This window comes from Primulina eburnea, chromosome 1 (genome assembly GCF_022965805.1).
Source record: "Primulina eburnea isolate SZY01 chromosome 1, ASM2296580v1, whole genome shotgun sequence".
In the NCBI taxonomy this organism is placed as follows: Eukaryota; Viridiplantae; Streptophyta; class Magnoliopsida; order Lamiales; family Gesneriaceae; genus Primulina; species Primulina eburnea.
This window is the reverse complement of record NC_133101.1, coordinates 4,092,613-4,108,035: the sequence shown is the minus strand read 5'-3', so window position 1 is coordinate 4,108,035 and position 15,423 is coordinate 4,092,613. Positions and strand designations below refer to the sequence as shown.

Here is a 15,423-nt window from a genome sequence, read left to right as displayed (position 1 = left end):
CTTTTATCTTCTTATCTCTTTTTTTTTTGTACTCGGCAATTGGTTCTTCATCTCGAATCTCTATTTCATCTTCGTCTTCATGGATCTTCATGTTTTTGTTGATGTTTATTTTATTTGATTTTTCTACCTTTGGTGCTACACTGCCTTGTTTAGTTGTCTTGATAATCTTCTGAGATCTCCGTTTCTTGATATTGACATTTGTTGTTGGATAATTGTCATGTATCTCAATAGCTTCTGCCACAATTTTTAACATTTCATCACGTTTCCACTGAATTATCCAACTTGAACAAGAATGTGTGGAGTTTGGTTGATTTAGCGAATCTTTATATGGGTTATTTGGTAAATTCTGCATTGAAAATTTTTATTGTTAGATGCAATATTTATGTAGATATAAAGTTATTTGTTTGTTTTATCTTATATATGGTCATGAATTTGAATGAAATCTTCAATAGAACATCCATCAAAAGACGCTGAAACTTTTCCAAATAATGTTATTATTGCGATCTCATTCTCATCTTCAATTGCGATTGTTATTCTATACATTTAACATAAAGAAGTAAAGTAATGATCACATTTTTTTTTTATTGTGATCTAAAACTTGGGTTGTGTATTGGTAATTTGTTTTACATAAAAACGATTTGAATTCATTTTTATTTCTCTTTTTCTATTCATTTGATGTATATAAGAGTAATTATTACACATAAAACTAATTTAAACTCATTTTGATTCTTTTGAAGTGTTTTCTTATTGTACCAAACTATTATTTGTGTTTGTCATGCATAGGGTTTTACAATTTGGCAAATTGACAGACACGTCAATGCAATCCTCATTATGTTCACCATTTCCTTAGTATAGGGCTTTGCACGATAAATCACAATTATAATAAATAAATATTACGTCGTGGGTAACAAATATAACTTTTAACATAAATATTCGAACTAAAAGATAAATCTTTCACTATCATTCAGTTTTGTTAGGTTAAGCGTGCAAGAGTGAGAGTAGCATTGGGATGAGTGAACTCCTGTGAAGTTTTCGTGAGTTACGCTGCTGACATTGTGTCGCTTATTTTAAATTTTATTAAAGATATAATTTTTTTAAAAAAACTGTAAATTTCATTCCAAAAATAAAATCTCATTTTTCTTCAATTATTATAAAATTCATTAATACCTGAAAACGAACAAAAAAAAGACATTTATTTATTAATATTATTTAACGAAAATAACGACATAAATGTAAATTGACACAATTTTATTATAATTTTCAATTTTATTAGTCGTGTTTATTTAAGTTATTAATGGATATTAATTTACTCAAGTTTAAAATAAAAATTGCATAAAAACTCCTACGAGGCTGTTTCACAGGAACATGTCTCATATCCTACTCTAATCATGAAAAATCATTGTTTTTTCACTCAAAAAATTGACCGGTGACCCATCTGAATGATATATCCTTGAGACCGGCTCACATAAAACCAATTCAAAAATTGGAGAACTATAAAAATTCATAAATAAAAAAAAGAGAAGTTAAACAAAATAATTATTTTTAAAATAAGTATATAATTCATTCTGTGAAAATATATTGTAAATTTTATTATTCTTCTATTCATTTTAAATTATATTAAAGATATATTTTTTAAAACAAATAAAGTATAAATTTCATTTCAAAAAATGGTGGCTAAATTTAATTTTGTTCAATTTTATTTAGAATTAATTGATAGTTGGGAAAAAAAAAAACAAACAATAGAATATGTATTTATTATTATTATTTTAAATTTTATTAAAGATATTATTTTTTAAAAAAAATGATGTGTAAATTTCATTCCAAAAAATGAAGGCTTAATTTAAATTTCATTCTAAAAACTGGTGGCTAAAATTTATTTTTCTTTAATTTATTTTAGAATATATTAAATAATAGATAGAAAAAAAACAAACAAGCAAAGAGAAGTATATTAATTATTATTATTTACGTTATTCATAGATGTTAATTTATTTAAGTTAAAAATAAAATTGATACAGAAACTCCTATGAGGTTGTTTCATGAGTGAATTTTGTGCAACATGCCTCATATCTGACTTGAATCGTGAAAAAAAAAAGTATTTTTTCACTCCTGAAATAACTGGGTCAGCCCCTCTCAGGACTATATAAATGTCTCATATAAATGGAGTACAAATTTCATCCCAAAAAATGAAGACTAAATTCATTTATCTTCAATTTATTTTAAATTATATTAATTAATAAATGAAAAACATATAAAACCAAAAATAATAATAATAATGGAGTACAAATTTCATCAATAAAATGAAGGCTAAATTTCATTTTTCTTCAATTTATTTTAAATTTTATTAATTAATTAATATATGAAAAAAAAACAAAAAAAAAAACATGTATTACTGAAAAATGAAGGCTGATGCTAAATTTTATTTTTTTTATTTTTCTTCAATTTAGTTTAGATTCAATTAATTAATAGATTAGAAAAGACTAAAATTCATTTCTCTTCAATTATTTTAATTTCATTTTTCTTCATTTTATGTAAATTCACAATTCACATTTACACACTCCATATTTAATTTTATTTTAATTTATTTTAAATTTCATTAATTAATAGATGAAGAACATGAAAAACAACAAAAAAATTAAATATGGAGTGTGTAAATGAAGGTACGGACATTTATGTAAATTCATTTTATATTAATTTATTTTAAATTTTATTAATTAAAACAACAAAAAAATTAATATGGAATGTGTAAATGAAGGTAAGGACATTTATGTAAATTCATTTTATTTTAATTTATTTTAAATTTTATTAATTAATAGATGAAAAACATGTAAAACAACAAAAAAATTAAATATGGAGTGTGTAAATGAAGGTAAGGACATTTTTGTAAATTCACAATTCACATTCATATATTTATATAGATATAGATAGATATCATTTACAAAACTCTATTTAGTGCAAATTGTCGACTTTATTATATATTTGTAAATATAGATAAATTCACGAGGAAAAAAAGTTACCCCTATCTCCATATCTTGATGTTCTTTCATCAATTACTAAGCAACATATCTATGATATATACAATAAATTTAAACTATTTTTATGTCTAAAGCATTTTGATTCACATATGATTTATTAAACATTTGACAATAAAATTTTATGTTTTGATGAGATTTTGAGTTCGAAATTCAATTAATTGTAACAATTAACAAATTTTCATTAGCTGATTTAGACCATCTTAAAACCACAAAAAAAGTAAAAAATATAAAACAAAAACAAAATAAATCTTACTAAGAAAATACAAAAAATCCTCAAGTACATTAAATAACAAACATAAAAATATTAAAATATAAAAGAAATATTGTATTAGTTTATACTTCAATTTTTTAAAACTAAGTAAATAACAAGTTAAATAATTATTTCGGGCAAGAGTAAGATATCAAACAACGTGAAAATTGAAAATCAATGAGCATAATCCTCACAGCCTAAACCAAACCAAACCAAACCAAAACATGGCATCCCTCCCAATCCTCCGCCTCGCTCACACCCCACTCAGCCTCCTCAAGCCCACCGTCCGGAGTTTCCCGCCGCCAACGCACCTCCGCCACCATTCCAAGAAATTCTCCACCACCACGAAGTGCTCCTACACTCCCACCCCGGCCACCGACCGCCTCATCTCCGCCGCCTCATACTTCCTCCCCTTCTTCAACGGCCTCCAGTACGGACGCTTCCTCTTCAGCAAATACCCCTTCCTCGCCGTTCCCATGGAGCCCCTCATCCCTCTCCTCTCCCTCTACCATTCCTTCCCTTACGCCAGCTTCGTCACCTTCTTCGGCCTCTACCTTGGCGTCGTCAGGAACCCTAATCTGAGCCGGTACGCCCGGTTCAACGCGCTGCAGGCGCTGGTTCTGGATGTGATGCTTGCCGTGCCGGTACTGCTACAGAGGATATTTTCTCCCGGGAGGAGCGGCATCGCACTGAAGGTGACCGCGTGGGCCCACAGCGGGCTCTTCATGTTCGTCACGTGCTGTTTCGTATATGGGCTGGTGTCCAGCATTATCGGGAAAACTCCATATTTGCCGTTTGTGGCGGAGGCGGCGGGCCGGCAACTAGACTGACTGAGGGCACCGCATTCCGCCGGTGCTCTGTTTGTGATTTTGTTCCACAGAAAATTGAGAATACATTTTTGTATTTTGGTGCTATTGGAAAAAGAAATGTTAAGTCTTATTAAATTTATTCCATTTTTTTTTTTTGAATTAGAAATTTATTCCATATTCATTTCAATATTTCATCCAATCGCTATTTTTAATTATGCAGTTGAAAATCAAAAGTTTGAGAGACGTTTTTGGTTGTAGAAAATGGACCAAATTATTTTGTACTTGCAAAATAATATGATACAATGAAAAACGTACTTTTTGTTTGAATATGGGAATTTAATTTGAAAAAGATATTTTGCAAAGTTTGAGATGTCATTAATTTGGCCATTTCCGATCCCCTAGCAAAAATACCATTGTTCATTTAAAATTATTAAATATTCTTGACTATGCCAATGGTATTAAGCACTATGAAATATCCTTTCACCCTCTTTTCCCCCAACAGTCTCAATGACACGAGTGTGAAAATTAGGATGCATAGAATTCTAATATTGAAAACTAGGAATGTGAAAATTTTAGTGAGTTTTACAAAAAAAAATACACAAAAGTAATTTGAGATCACACCAAAATCAGGGGATTTCTCAAATGAAAAGAGTTGAACAAGGTGCTTTTAGAAAGAGAATCTTAGTACTACTCGGAGTATACAATAGTCAAACTATAATAATCATCAGCAGGAAACAAAAAATACACTCATAGATGATAACTTCTTAACTTGATATCACAAAAATAATTAACCAAGGCTCGATTTAGTTCAACTTTCTAACAAAAAGTTCCATTCTTGCAAAATAAAAGCCAATGTGTGCAATTTTTTTTTAAAATAAATAAATTTGGCCGTGATCCCACGTCGAACACACTCATATTGCACCTGTGATGTAGGTACCTCGACTGCTTCTGCTCTAGGGTTCAATCACAAAGAGGGGCTGTAGAAAAAAGTATAAAAGTAATTAGATCATGCATAGCAAGAATGAAATAATCGGTTTTGTTATTAAATGATGCTGTTCGATCACTTACAGTGTCGACACTGACTGGCTTGCCGTCTTCTACAAGGATCTCGACTATTGTTCCAGATTGATCAGCCTGCATATACGTGTTTCAGGCGATTGTGAGACATGTATGAGAAGGATGATAAATTTACCACAGAATGATGCAAGTCCTAAATCGGTAGTAGCATATAAAGAATACAGTAAAGGTATGAACACGGTATGCTCGATTTATTTAATGAACTGGCATAGGTGGCTGGGGGATTAACAATGGGAAATACAAGAAATATCATGAGATATTGATTGGAAAAGGTAGCATTTCATAAAATCTACTGTTACTAAGCACTTAAACACAATATGTAAAAAATTCTTTACACAGTTTATACTATGAGGTACTGAAACTAGATACTCTTTAGAAAGACCATGAATGGAGGAAATGGACCATGTTATATAAGAGATCAGGCTGTGCAAAGATTGATAACTATGTATTCAAGGAAATTTCACTTAAAGGAACAAAGAAAATATAATAATCCAATGTCCAAGTATGTAAAGTAACCAATGTTTCGAACCTAATACCTTTGAAGTTTTTATGAATTGAGAAGTCCAGGAAGCCGAAACTATAGTTTGATTTTACTTGGCTAATTCAAAATGAAAAGTAGAAACAATAATAGCAGTCGAGGCAGTATCATATTATTTGCAAAAATGAAAGCTTACTTCTATTTCATTCATCAATTTCATGGCCTCAATGATGCACAGGACCTGTCCCTTCTGTACCTTAGACCCAACCTGTAAAGGGCGTATTATGTATGAAGATAATATGATCATAGCAGCAGGAAATGCATTGAGTGCTTTATCTACTTGTCTTGTCATGTACACACATAACCGTTTTTAGTTGAAGTAAATCTATGTTAAGATAAAATTAGAAGACACTTTTGAAGAATGCGGTCTCGCATTTCTTACGGTAAAGACAAAAACCACAAAAGTTGTGTATCATGGAATTTAAGATCTAATGTCATCATTGACATTAGTTACCTGAACAAATGGTGGTTCACCAGGTGCTGAACTTCGGTAGAGGGTTCCAGCCATGGGAGATTTAAGAGGTGGATGAGATGACTTGGATGGTTGAACTTTAGGTGGAGTAGGTACTATTGCTGATGCTGGTGCTGGTACTGGTGCTGGTGAAGGAGAGGCTGAAGCTGGGACAGGAAGCGGTGCAGAAGGCTGAGGTAGTGATTGAATGTACGTGACAGGAGAAGAAGGAGGTGGAGCCAAGGCCTCCTTTTTACGTATTAAAAGTTCACAGTCAAGTTGTTTCAACCGCAGCTCCATGATATCCTTAGAATCAACCAACCTGCATGAGGAAAATGAGGAAAAAGTTGCACGCAATAAAAAGTTGAAAGAGGCACCCACAGGCATTGGGAACTGAGAATCCGTACTTGACAAGATTTGAAACTTGATTCATAAATTCAGATATTGATTCTTCTGATGCCAATGAGGCAGATGGAGCTTCCTTTGATAGCTTCACATCCTTGGCTTCGACAGGTGAAACCTCTGGCTTGACAGGATTTGAGGATGCGCCTTTTGAGGATTCATCCACGGCAACCTTGAACGCAAAAGAAATTTGAAAAGAGTTCCTCAAATGAAATCCGTGAGGGAAACCTTACCTCATTCGATTGTGCTCTCACTACAGTAGAACAGTTCCAAGCAGACCGCAAACCCTAGAGATCGTAAATCAACATCTGAATCAGAATTATTGTGAGTCGAATGAGAAATAGGAAAAGTGTTTTACACTTAACCAGGAATGTGAAAATAGCAATAACAAGGTAACATGAACTTATTTTCCTCTGGCTGAAAGACTGGAGAGTGAGTCTCATGTGAGACCGTCTCACGGATCATAATCCGTGAGACGGGTCAATCCTACCCATATTCACAATAAAAAGTAATACTCTTAGCATAAAAAGTAATACTTTTTCATGGATGACCCAAACAAGAGATCCGTCTCACAAATACGACCCGTGAGACCGTTTCACACAAGTTTTTGCCAAGACTGGATTGAGTTAGTCTAAATAAAGCAAGTGCGACGACAAAGGTAAACTTAATGTTTCTCAAGTTTCTAAATTCAAGCAGAACTAACATATTGGGTCCTTCAATGCCAGTACATGGACCATTTTTATCAAAATTTCCTTTCTTGATACATTTTCTCCACTAGAATTGTGAAGGTAATACCAGGGTGGTTATGTATTTTGATTGGAATCGTGATGTTCAACGCTGAAAGAGTTCTTCCGTATATTACCTAAGATATCAAATATAAAAACGCACATAACTTCTTACATTTTTGTTACTTTTTCACAGATCAACTCCACGTTTGGAAGCCTGCAATTATCATTAACATAATATGACACTAGTTTGATAACACCCCGTTTCACTCAATTTCGATAACAATGGAGAATTTTTGGGCTAAAATAGTTCACAGAGCCGCCACTTGGCCACGTCTCCGATGAATGTGGCTTTTAGTGTTTATTTGGTATATTTTCAGAGACTATTTTTTTTAAAAAAAAAAAACAAACATTCGACTCGAGGAGTTTCGATCATTGGACAAAACCCAACCATTCCATTATGGGTTATTGTGCATTCATGAGCCACGATCACGTTGAGATTCATCTTTCTCCTAACTTAATTTCCATAACAGATATAAATTGATTTTCCACTCTAGACAAATCGAACACCGAACAGATCACACAATTAATAAAATAAAATGTAATTCTGTCACACTCACAGATCAGAGGAGAATCTCGGTTTCTTTCACAAAGCAAATCACGCAATTTCGTACGGTACAACATTAATATTTCAGGAAAAAAACGATAAAACACCATGAACTACTCAAACATTGTCAAACCGAAAAGACCAAGCATCTGTACCTTGGAAGAGAGACGGAGCTTCGGTTTGGCAGAGAAGCAGAAGGAAACCTTGACCGAGGACGCACTGTGGCACAAATGGCGGCGGCATATCGGCAGATAAGGGGAGGATTTACGCGCATTCTCCGCCACAGAGGCCGCCGTCGCATTCGCTGCTCCAAACGACGTCGCCATTGCTCTCCACGCAACGAACAAAAAAAAACAAAGTGAAAGACAGATTCAACACAAGATAAAAAGCAAACCAAAACCACACACACACAGTGCCTCGCTGTGTCCTGCGCGTAAATCCGCCGCCAGAGAAGAGTGGCTCAGCCGCGTCGATGATGCCGAAGGAAGGGGATTGAGGATAATACCTGCACGTGACGATCAGCTGGCGCTTAGGTCCCGGAGATCCGGACGAATAATGAGGTGGGACAGAGGGGTTGTACGTCGTGCTGCGGACCAAGTACGTTGCCCCCTAACCAGAAAGTTGAACTAGGGGTTTAAAGTCGAGTTAGGTGTGATTAAGGTGGCGGTGAGAGGTTCAACTACAATTGCCAGCTCAGCATCAATTTTTGTGCCTATCTCTCTAACTCTACTAATTGTCTTCAAAGTAATGTACACCAAATTCTATATTAAATGCCATCTAACACGTGGATTTCTATCTTTTCTCGGAACATTTCACCCTACTTTGTGGGACACTGCTCCACTAAAAGATCAAATGTCCAATTTAACCACGTATATGTGAAGTCCACCAATTTCTTTAAAATCAATGACTCAGATCATGTGGAAGCACTACCCCACATGTAGCATCGACACTACCTTCTCCTAGTTACTTTTTTCGTCTTAAATTTATAATTTTTTATGAAAATTTATTTAAATTTTTATATATATATATTTTTCTAAAATTCAGTAAATAGAGCTATATCAGTAAAAAAGAGTAGAAGAAGATATGTTAAATATAAAAACTTGAATATATATTTGAAATAATGTTAAAATTATATTAATAAATCGTTACATCAATATTTATAATCATCGTATCGCAATTTTTTTATTTGATATATCGCCAGATTTTAAATAAAAGTTTTTTTTTTCAATTTGTGTTATGCTCCCCAAATAGAAGATAAATAAGTTGACATTTTATTATACATAAGTGTATCATTTGTATCAATTTTGTGAGACGGATATCTTATTTAGGTCATCTATGAAAAAATATTTCATTCGAAAGAAAGTGTGTTGTTTTGCTACAGAGTGATTTTCAGAAAATTATGGAGTAGGTCTTTTGGAAGACGGTCTCATGAATTTTTATCTGTGAGACATGTCAACCATACCGATATTCACAATAAAAAGTAATACTCTTAGCATAAAAAATAATATTTTTTCATAGACGACCTAAATAAGATATCCGTCTCCCAAAATACGACCTGTGAGACCGTGTCACACAAATTTTTGCCAAAATTATGTTGTAATTGTTTGATTTTTACGTGGTAGTTCAGTTATGTTATAGACGAGTGTAAGAATTATTTTATAAATACTTGATGTATATATAACATCACTCATACATTTGAGATATCAAAAAATATATACAGTCAATATATTTGAGATGAAGATAATATTTTATATTATAATTTTTTATTTGGTTTGAATATTATGACTATCAGTAGGTAAATCATATTTTAATTATAATTATTAAAGCAGTTGGCTAGAAATATATTTGTTTTTATTGATGAAGACTACATTTTGATTAAATGAAATATTTCATTTTTTAATTATCATTTAATCATGATAAATAAGATTAATTTTGATGTTGTATTAAGATTCCGATTACTATTGTGATTGAATTTGAATAATATTTTCATCCTTCCGCTATAATAAATATAACTATATTCGTTTGGGCTAAAAGTAGGTCTTTCATAAGATAGTCTCATAAATTTTTATTCGTGAGACGAATCAATCTTGTTCATATTTACAATAAAAATTAATATATTTGACATAAAAAATAATATTTTTTCGTGGGTGACCCGCATAAAATATCTGTTTCACAAAATTGACCCGTGAGACCGTTTCACATGAATTTTTGTGTTTGACTAATTAACTTAGCAATTAAATAAATAATTGTACAAATGAGTTATATTTGTTTCCCCATATTTACAAACTTATAAATTATATTTAAAAAATTGAAAATAAAATTAAAATGAATATTCATGACCGAACAATGCGCTTTTGCTTCAAAAATTATAATATTTTTTCATAAATATATTTATTATATTTGTATTATTATATAATAACATAATCTCACCCCATCAGAATGTTTCTTATGTAATAGATTTTATTGACGAATGAATAAGCAAATTTTTTTTAACTTATACGATAAAAAAATATCTCTCTTTTTAAAAAATAAATAAATTTGATCATCAGAAAACTTAATTTGATTGGAGTTCCGATACAATCTTGAAACGACATTTAAGAAGTAAGTATTTTTTAGTAGTTGAAAGTTTATTACAATTAGGTCTCCGATTTCATCATATTTTTTCAATTTAAAAAAAAAATTAGAAACTCAATAATTCATAACGTGTGGAGCCCGATAAGTAGACTTGGTCAATAGGTATTATTAATCTCAAGTCTTATGAAGAAATATTAACTTTTTATAATTTTAGATAAAAAAAGAAAAATAAATTCATATCTGAGGCGAGGCTCAATAATTCATTTACGCGTGGAGCTCAACAGGGAAGCCTCGAAGTTGGAGGAGACTTCGTTTCTCTGAAAGATAATATCTGTCGATCCACGCATCTTCTTTGCGATTACATCTCAATATTGCAAGAATTTAAATATGGCGGAAGCGCTGGTTTCAGCACTTGTGGGAACAGTTATCGGAAACTTGAACTTAGCGGCGGTGCGAGAGATTAAGCTCCTTTGGGGCTTAGAGGATGAACTCGAGAGGCTCGAAAGTGTTTTTAGCACAATCCAACTTGTGCTTCAAGACGCTGAAGTCAAGCAACGAAACAATGATGTGCTGCAGAATTGGTTGCGAAAGCTTAAGGATGCTGCATACGATGCTGATCACGTACTGGACCAGATCGCTACAGCGGGCCTCAGACGAAGATGGATTTCTGAAAGAGGTAAGCGTGGTTATCTAACTACACTAACTTCATTTTTCTCAAAAAAAAATCAGTTTTCGCGTCGTCTTGAAATAGCACACAAAGTGAAAGATATCAGGGGAAGGTTAGATGCTTTATCAGACGAGAGGCTTAGGTTCCACCTCAGGGAGGGTATGATGAATAATCAAGTTGGAGTTGTAGAAAGCCGACATACTAGTGCATTGGTGAACGAATCAGATGTTTTCGGAAGAGATGAGGAGAGGGAAATCATAGTCCAGAAACTACTTTGTGACATGGCTGATCAAGATGATCTTTCTGTCTATGCTGTGTGGGGAATGGGAGGGATCGGGAAAACCACACTAATCCAACTGGTCTATAAAGATGAAAGGGTAGTGAATCATTTTGAATTGCGAATCTGGGTTTGTGTCTCGGAAGATTTCAGCTTGCAGAGGTTGGTTAAAGCAATTCTAGAAGATGTACAAGGAGTTGGCTGTAGTCTCACTGAGTTAAATCCATTGTTGCGTCTTCTTCAAGAGAAGTTGAGGGGAAATAAATTTTTACTTGTTCTGGACGATGTTTGGAATCAAGACCAAAGTCTGTGGGATCCTCTTAAAGAAGCGTTAAGATGTGGGTCAAAAGGCTGTGGGGTAATGGTAACAACTCAAAATGAAAAAGTTACTCGAATGATGGCTACAACTGAAATCATGTCACATCGAATTGGCTATTTATCATATGCCGATTCTTGGTCTTTATTCAAGAGAAGAGCATTTGCATGTAGAACAGAAGACGAAAACCTAGTCGGAATTGGTGAGGTGATAGTGAAGAAATGTGGCGGTGTGCCTTTGGCTATAAAGGCTCTAGGGAGCTTGATGCGATTTAAAAGCCACGAAAGCGAATGGTTGGCAGTTAAAGAAAGTGAAACATGGAATCTACCGGATCATGGAAACAACATCTTTCTTGTATTGATGTTGAGTTATGACAATTTATCCCCACAAATGAGGCAATGTTTCTCGTATTGTTGTGTGTTTCCCAAGGATTATTGGATGGATAGGGACGAGCTAATACAACTATGGATGGCAAACGGCTTCCTTCACGAACAAGGCCAAAATGACTTGTATCTCATTGGCCAATCGATCTTTGAAGAGTTGGTTCGGAGATCATTTTTGCAAGATGCCGAGAAACACCAGATAGGGAAAATGAGATGTAAAATGCATGATCTAATGCATGATTTGGCAGAATCAGTCATGAGACGAGAAACTTATAGGATGGTGGATGACAATGTGCAGAAAATTCCACCTAGAGTTCGTCACTTGTCATGTGATTTGCGGTCACTTGGGATGATCAAAGAGAAAAGGGATAAGCTCCAATTATTGAGCGTGGATACTGTGCACTCGCTTATTAACACGTATAATTATGTTGATGATGTTGAACATGAACGATTTTTGTTATCCTTTCTCTCAAACCAACAACATTTAAGAGTGTTGGACTTGAGATTTTGCAGGATAATGAATTTGGTTGACAAATGGGAACATCTTAGGTTCCTTTCAATGTCATGCATTGAGCTCAAGACGCTGCCTGAATCCATTACTCGTCTCCACAACCTTCAGACCTTGAAACTTACATTTACGCGCGAGCTTCGCAAGTTGCCTGAAGGTTTGAAATACATGAAAAATCTTTGGTTTGTGGAAATTGAAAGCCATGATTCACTTATCTGCACGCCACCTGGACTTGGAGAATTAACTTCCCTGCAAAGTCTAAGCATTTTCATCGTGGGTGAAGACTCGGCACACCAAATCATCCAGCTGAAGGAATTAAATCTTGGAGGGAAGTTGTGCATAAGAGGACTTGAAAATGTGAGAAACTTAGAAGACGTCAAAGCCGCCAACATGATTACGAAGCGGAACTTGGCATCTTTGAATTTATCTTGGGCAAGTGGAGCAAACAAGATCTCCACGGAACATTTCGAAGCGACTCTAGAGAATATCCAACCACATCATAATCTAGAGCAGATATGCATTTCGTCATATCAAGGTTCGAGGTTTCCAAATTGGATGTCTGCTCCAGCGTTTATTAATCTAAGTGAAATCACTTTGGAAAGATGTGAAAAATGTGAACACCTTCCACCCCTCGGGAAACTTCCAGCTCTGAAGATTCTTAAACTTGTTAGATTGGATACTGTAAGAAGACTGGTTACTGAATGGTGTGGCGATGGAAAAAGTTCATTTGTTGCATTGACACAGCTCTGGTTAAGGGAAATGCTGGAGTTGGAGGAATGGATTATACCAAATTCACATGAGAGTTTTCTTCGCTTACAAGATCTAGAGATAAACAGATGCCCCAAATTGATCAGACTGCCCTTTCTACCAGTTCTTAAAGATTTCCATGTACACACCAACCCAGCAATCCTTGGATCCATGATTGCTACTTCAATCGAATCACTTCACTTAATGGACGATGCTGATGAACTTCGTCTCCTTCCAGGAGGTTTAGTGAGCGCTCAAAAGAATCTAAAGAATTTGGAAATCATTGAGTGTCCTAATCTCAGGAGTCTATCAATCATGTTGGATGGCCTATATGGTCCGAAGAATTTGAGTTTTCTTTTCTGCAGAAAACTTGAATATCCACCGGAAGGACTCAAGTTTCTAGAGGAATTAGGATTCTACGGCTGCGATAGCCTTAAATTATTTCCGGCAGCTATTTTGGAAAATATGCTTTCCCTGAGATCTTTGGCATTCGTAAATTGCAAGATACTGGATCCATTATCTGGGCCGCTACAAAGAGCCGTCAGTAGCCTCCATGAATTGGTGATACATGGTTGTCCAGAGCTCAAATGTTTGCCAGAGAGCATTCAACAATTGAGTGCCCTTAGAAAGTTGAGTATAGGTTTTTGTTCTGAATTATGTTCCTTGCCTGACTGGATCGGGAATCTTCAGTCATTGTCAACATTTGCTGTTATGTCTTGTTGGAAATTGACGTCATTGCCAGATAGTTTCGGGAATCTTCAGTCATTGTCAACATTTACTCTTTGGGGTTGTAGAAATTTGATGTCATTGCCAGATAGTTTCGGGAATCTAAAATCACTATCGGTGCTTGATGTTTCATACAGTCCAGTTTTGGCGAAGAGATGCGAGAGATCAGAGGGTGAGGATTGGCCTAAAATCTCACATATTCCCCAAATATACACGACACATTCTCATTTCAGCCAACAGATATTGTGAGAAATCAAAGGGTGGCCTAATATATGAAATGAGAAAAATGCGACATGTACTCTACACATTACTCTTGTAATGATATGTATTCGGTGATATCCTAGTTAACTAATAATTATGTGTTTCTTTTTTTATACCAGCAAAATATATGAAATGACATGTGTTGGTATTTGTGTCGTGTACATTTATGTGAAATTCATATATTATATGTGATGAAAAATAGAGGTGATATCGTAATTAAAATTTGTATATTGGTTTTAAAACAACAACAATATGTGATTAATTTTGAAAAACTAAACCGAGAGATGTAGAAAATAAATTAGATTTTTTAATATGTTAACAATTTGAATACAAATAAGGGTGTTTAAAAATCAAATTAAGCCGATATGTTTCAACATAGAAAAAAATTGATTGAGGGAAATTTAAATTTTTATGATTTTGTTAAATAGATCGATATGAGAGTTGACATAATTGATCTTTCGTGTTCTTATCGTTACCTTAATCTCTGGGTATTCGAGTTTGATTTGATTTTATAATGTTAAAAATTCGATCCAAGACAAATATATCAATTATATTAAAAGTTAATATACCACGGAAACTGATTTTTTTTTTTTAATTTTCAAATCAAATTTCAGGTTAACCATATTTTCTTTACCCACATTTTATTAGATTAATTTAAAATTTTAGTGTGTGTATAAATAAATAAATATATATATATTTAAAAAAATGATCAATTTCTAACTTAGTGGTTCTTTAGCTTAATTTTTGAAAGATAGAGAATCTAATAACTAATTACTATTTTATAGGAAGTTTTGTACGTACCAAATATGAATTTTTCAAGGAGGCTGAATGCTATTAGTACAATCGTTCTCTTTCAAAGTTTATATCAAGATAAGATATTTATTATATTCGACTAATTAAAATATTTTTTAAAATAAAGTATTTTATTTGCTATTAAACTTGTGTTATAGAATGAATGTGGGATCTACCATCAATATACTAATACATTGGCGCATGCAACACAATTTTTTATAATAATTTTATTTGTATTATCACAAAAACTCTTTTTTACTAGACATTCTCACAAGTCAATT

General features: G+C 33.5%; 3 protein-coding genes across 4 annotated transcripts; 2 read left to right on the top strand and 1 right to left on the bottom strand.

Moving 5' to 3' along the window:
• The first annotated feature begins 3,427 nt into the window (after positions 1-3,427).
• On the top strand, positions 3,428-4,230 carry LOC140810472 (protein TIC 20-II, chloroplastic). The gene has a single exon (XM_073168325.1). It carries the CDS (start codon positions 3,507-3,509, stop codon positions 4,110-4,112), a length of 606 nt encoding a protein of 201 aa, XP_073024426.1. The 5' UTR covers positions 3,428-3,506; the 3' UTR covers positions 4,113-4,230.
• Positions 4,231-4,788: 558 nt separating this feature from the next.
• LOC140823037 (biotin carboxyl carrier protein of acetyl-CoA carboxylase 1, chloroplastic) lies at positions 4,789-8,555 on the bottom strand. Of its 2 annotated transcripts, XM_073184129.1 has the most exons (8): positions 8,397-8,555; positions 8,047-8,221; positions 6,793-6,846; positions 6,565-6,731; positions 6,161-6,479; positions 5,843-5,914; positions 5,160-5,225; positions 4,789-5,068 (listed from the first exon to the last, which is right to left on the bottom strand). In XM_073184129.1, the coding sequence occupies exons 2-8, from the start codon at positions 8,215-8,217 to the stop codon at positions 5,045-5,047; spliced, it is 873 nt and encodes a 290-aa protein (XP_073040230.1). In that variant the 5' UTR covers positions 8,218-8,221; positions 8,397-8,555; the 3' UTR covers positions 4,789-5,044. The 2 variants fall into 2 exon arrangements, with proteins under 2 accessions (XP_073040230.1, XP_073040222.1); XM_073184121.1 differs by lacking the exon at positions 8,397-8,555 and having other exon boundaries at positions 8,047-8,390.
• A 2,159-nt stretch (positions 8,556-10,714) lies between these two features.
• LOC140823027 (disease resistance protein RGA2-like) lies at positions 10,715-14,500 on the top strand. The gene has a single exon (XM_073184094.1). The coding sequence runs from the start codon at positions 10,853-10,855 to the stop codon at positions 14,336-14,338; it is 3,486 nt and encodes a 1,161-aa protein (XP_073040195.1). The 5' UTR covers positions 10,715-10,852; the 3' UTR covers positions 14,339-14,500.
• Positions 14,501-15,423: the final 923 nt, after the last annotated feature.

Coding starts and splice junctions, on each gene's coding strand:
- LOC140810472 (XM_073168325.1), top strand. CDS start 3,507: ATGGCATCCCTCCCAATCCTCCGCCTCGCTCACACCCCACTCAGCCTC.
- LOC140823037 (XM_073184129.1), bottom strand. CDS start 8,217: ATGGCGACGTCGTTTGGAGCAGCGAATGCGACGGCGGCCTCTGTGGCG. Junction 6,480..6,564: donor CAAGTTTCAAATCTTGTCAA/GTACGGATTCTC, acceptor TTCCTCATGCAG/GTTGGTTGATTCTAAGGATA. Junction 5,226..5,842: donor AATTGATGAATGAAATAGAA/GTAAGCTTTCAT, acceptor ACGTATATGCAG/GCTGATCAATCTGGAACAAT.
- LOC140823027 (XM_073184094.1), top strand. CDS start 10,853: ATGGCGGAAGCGCTGGTTTCAGCACTTGTGGGAACAGTTATCGGAAAC.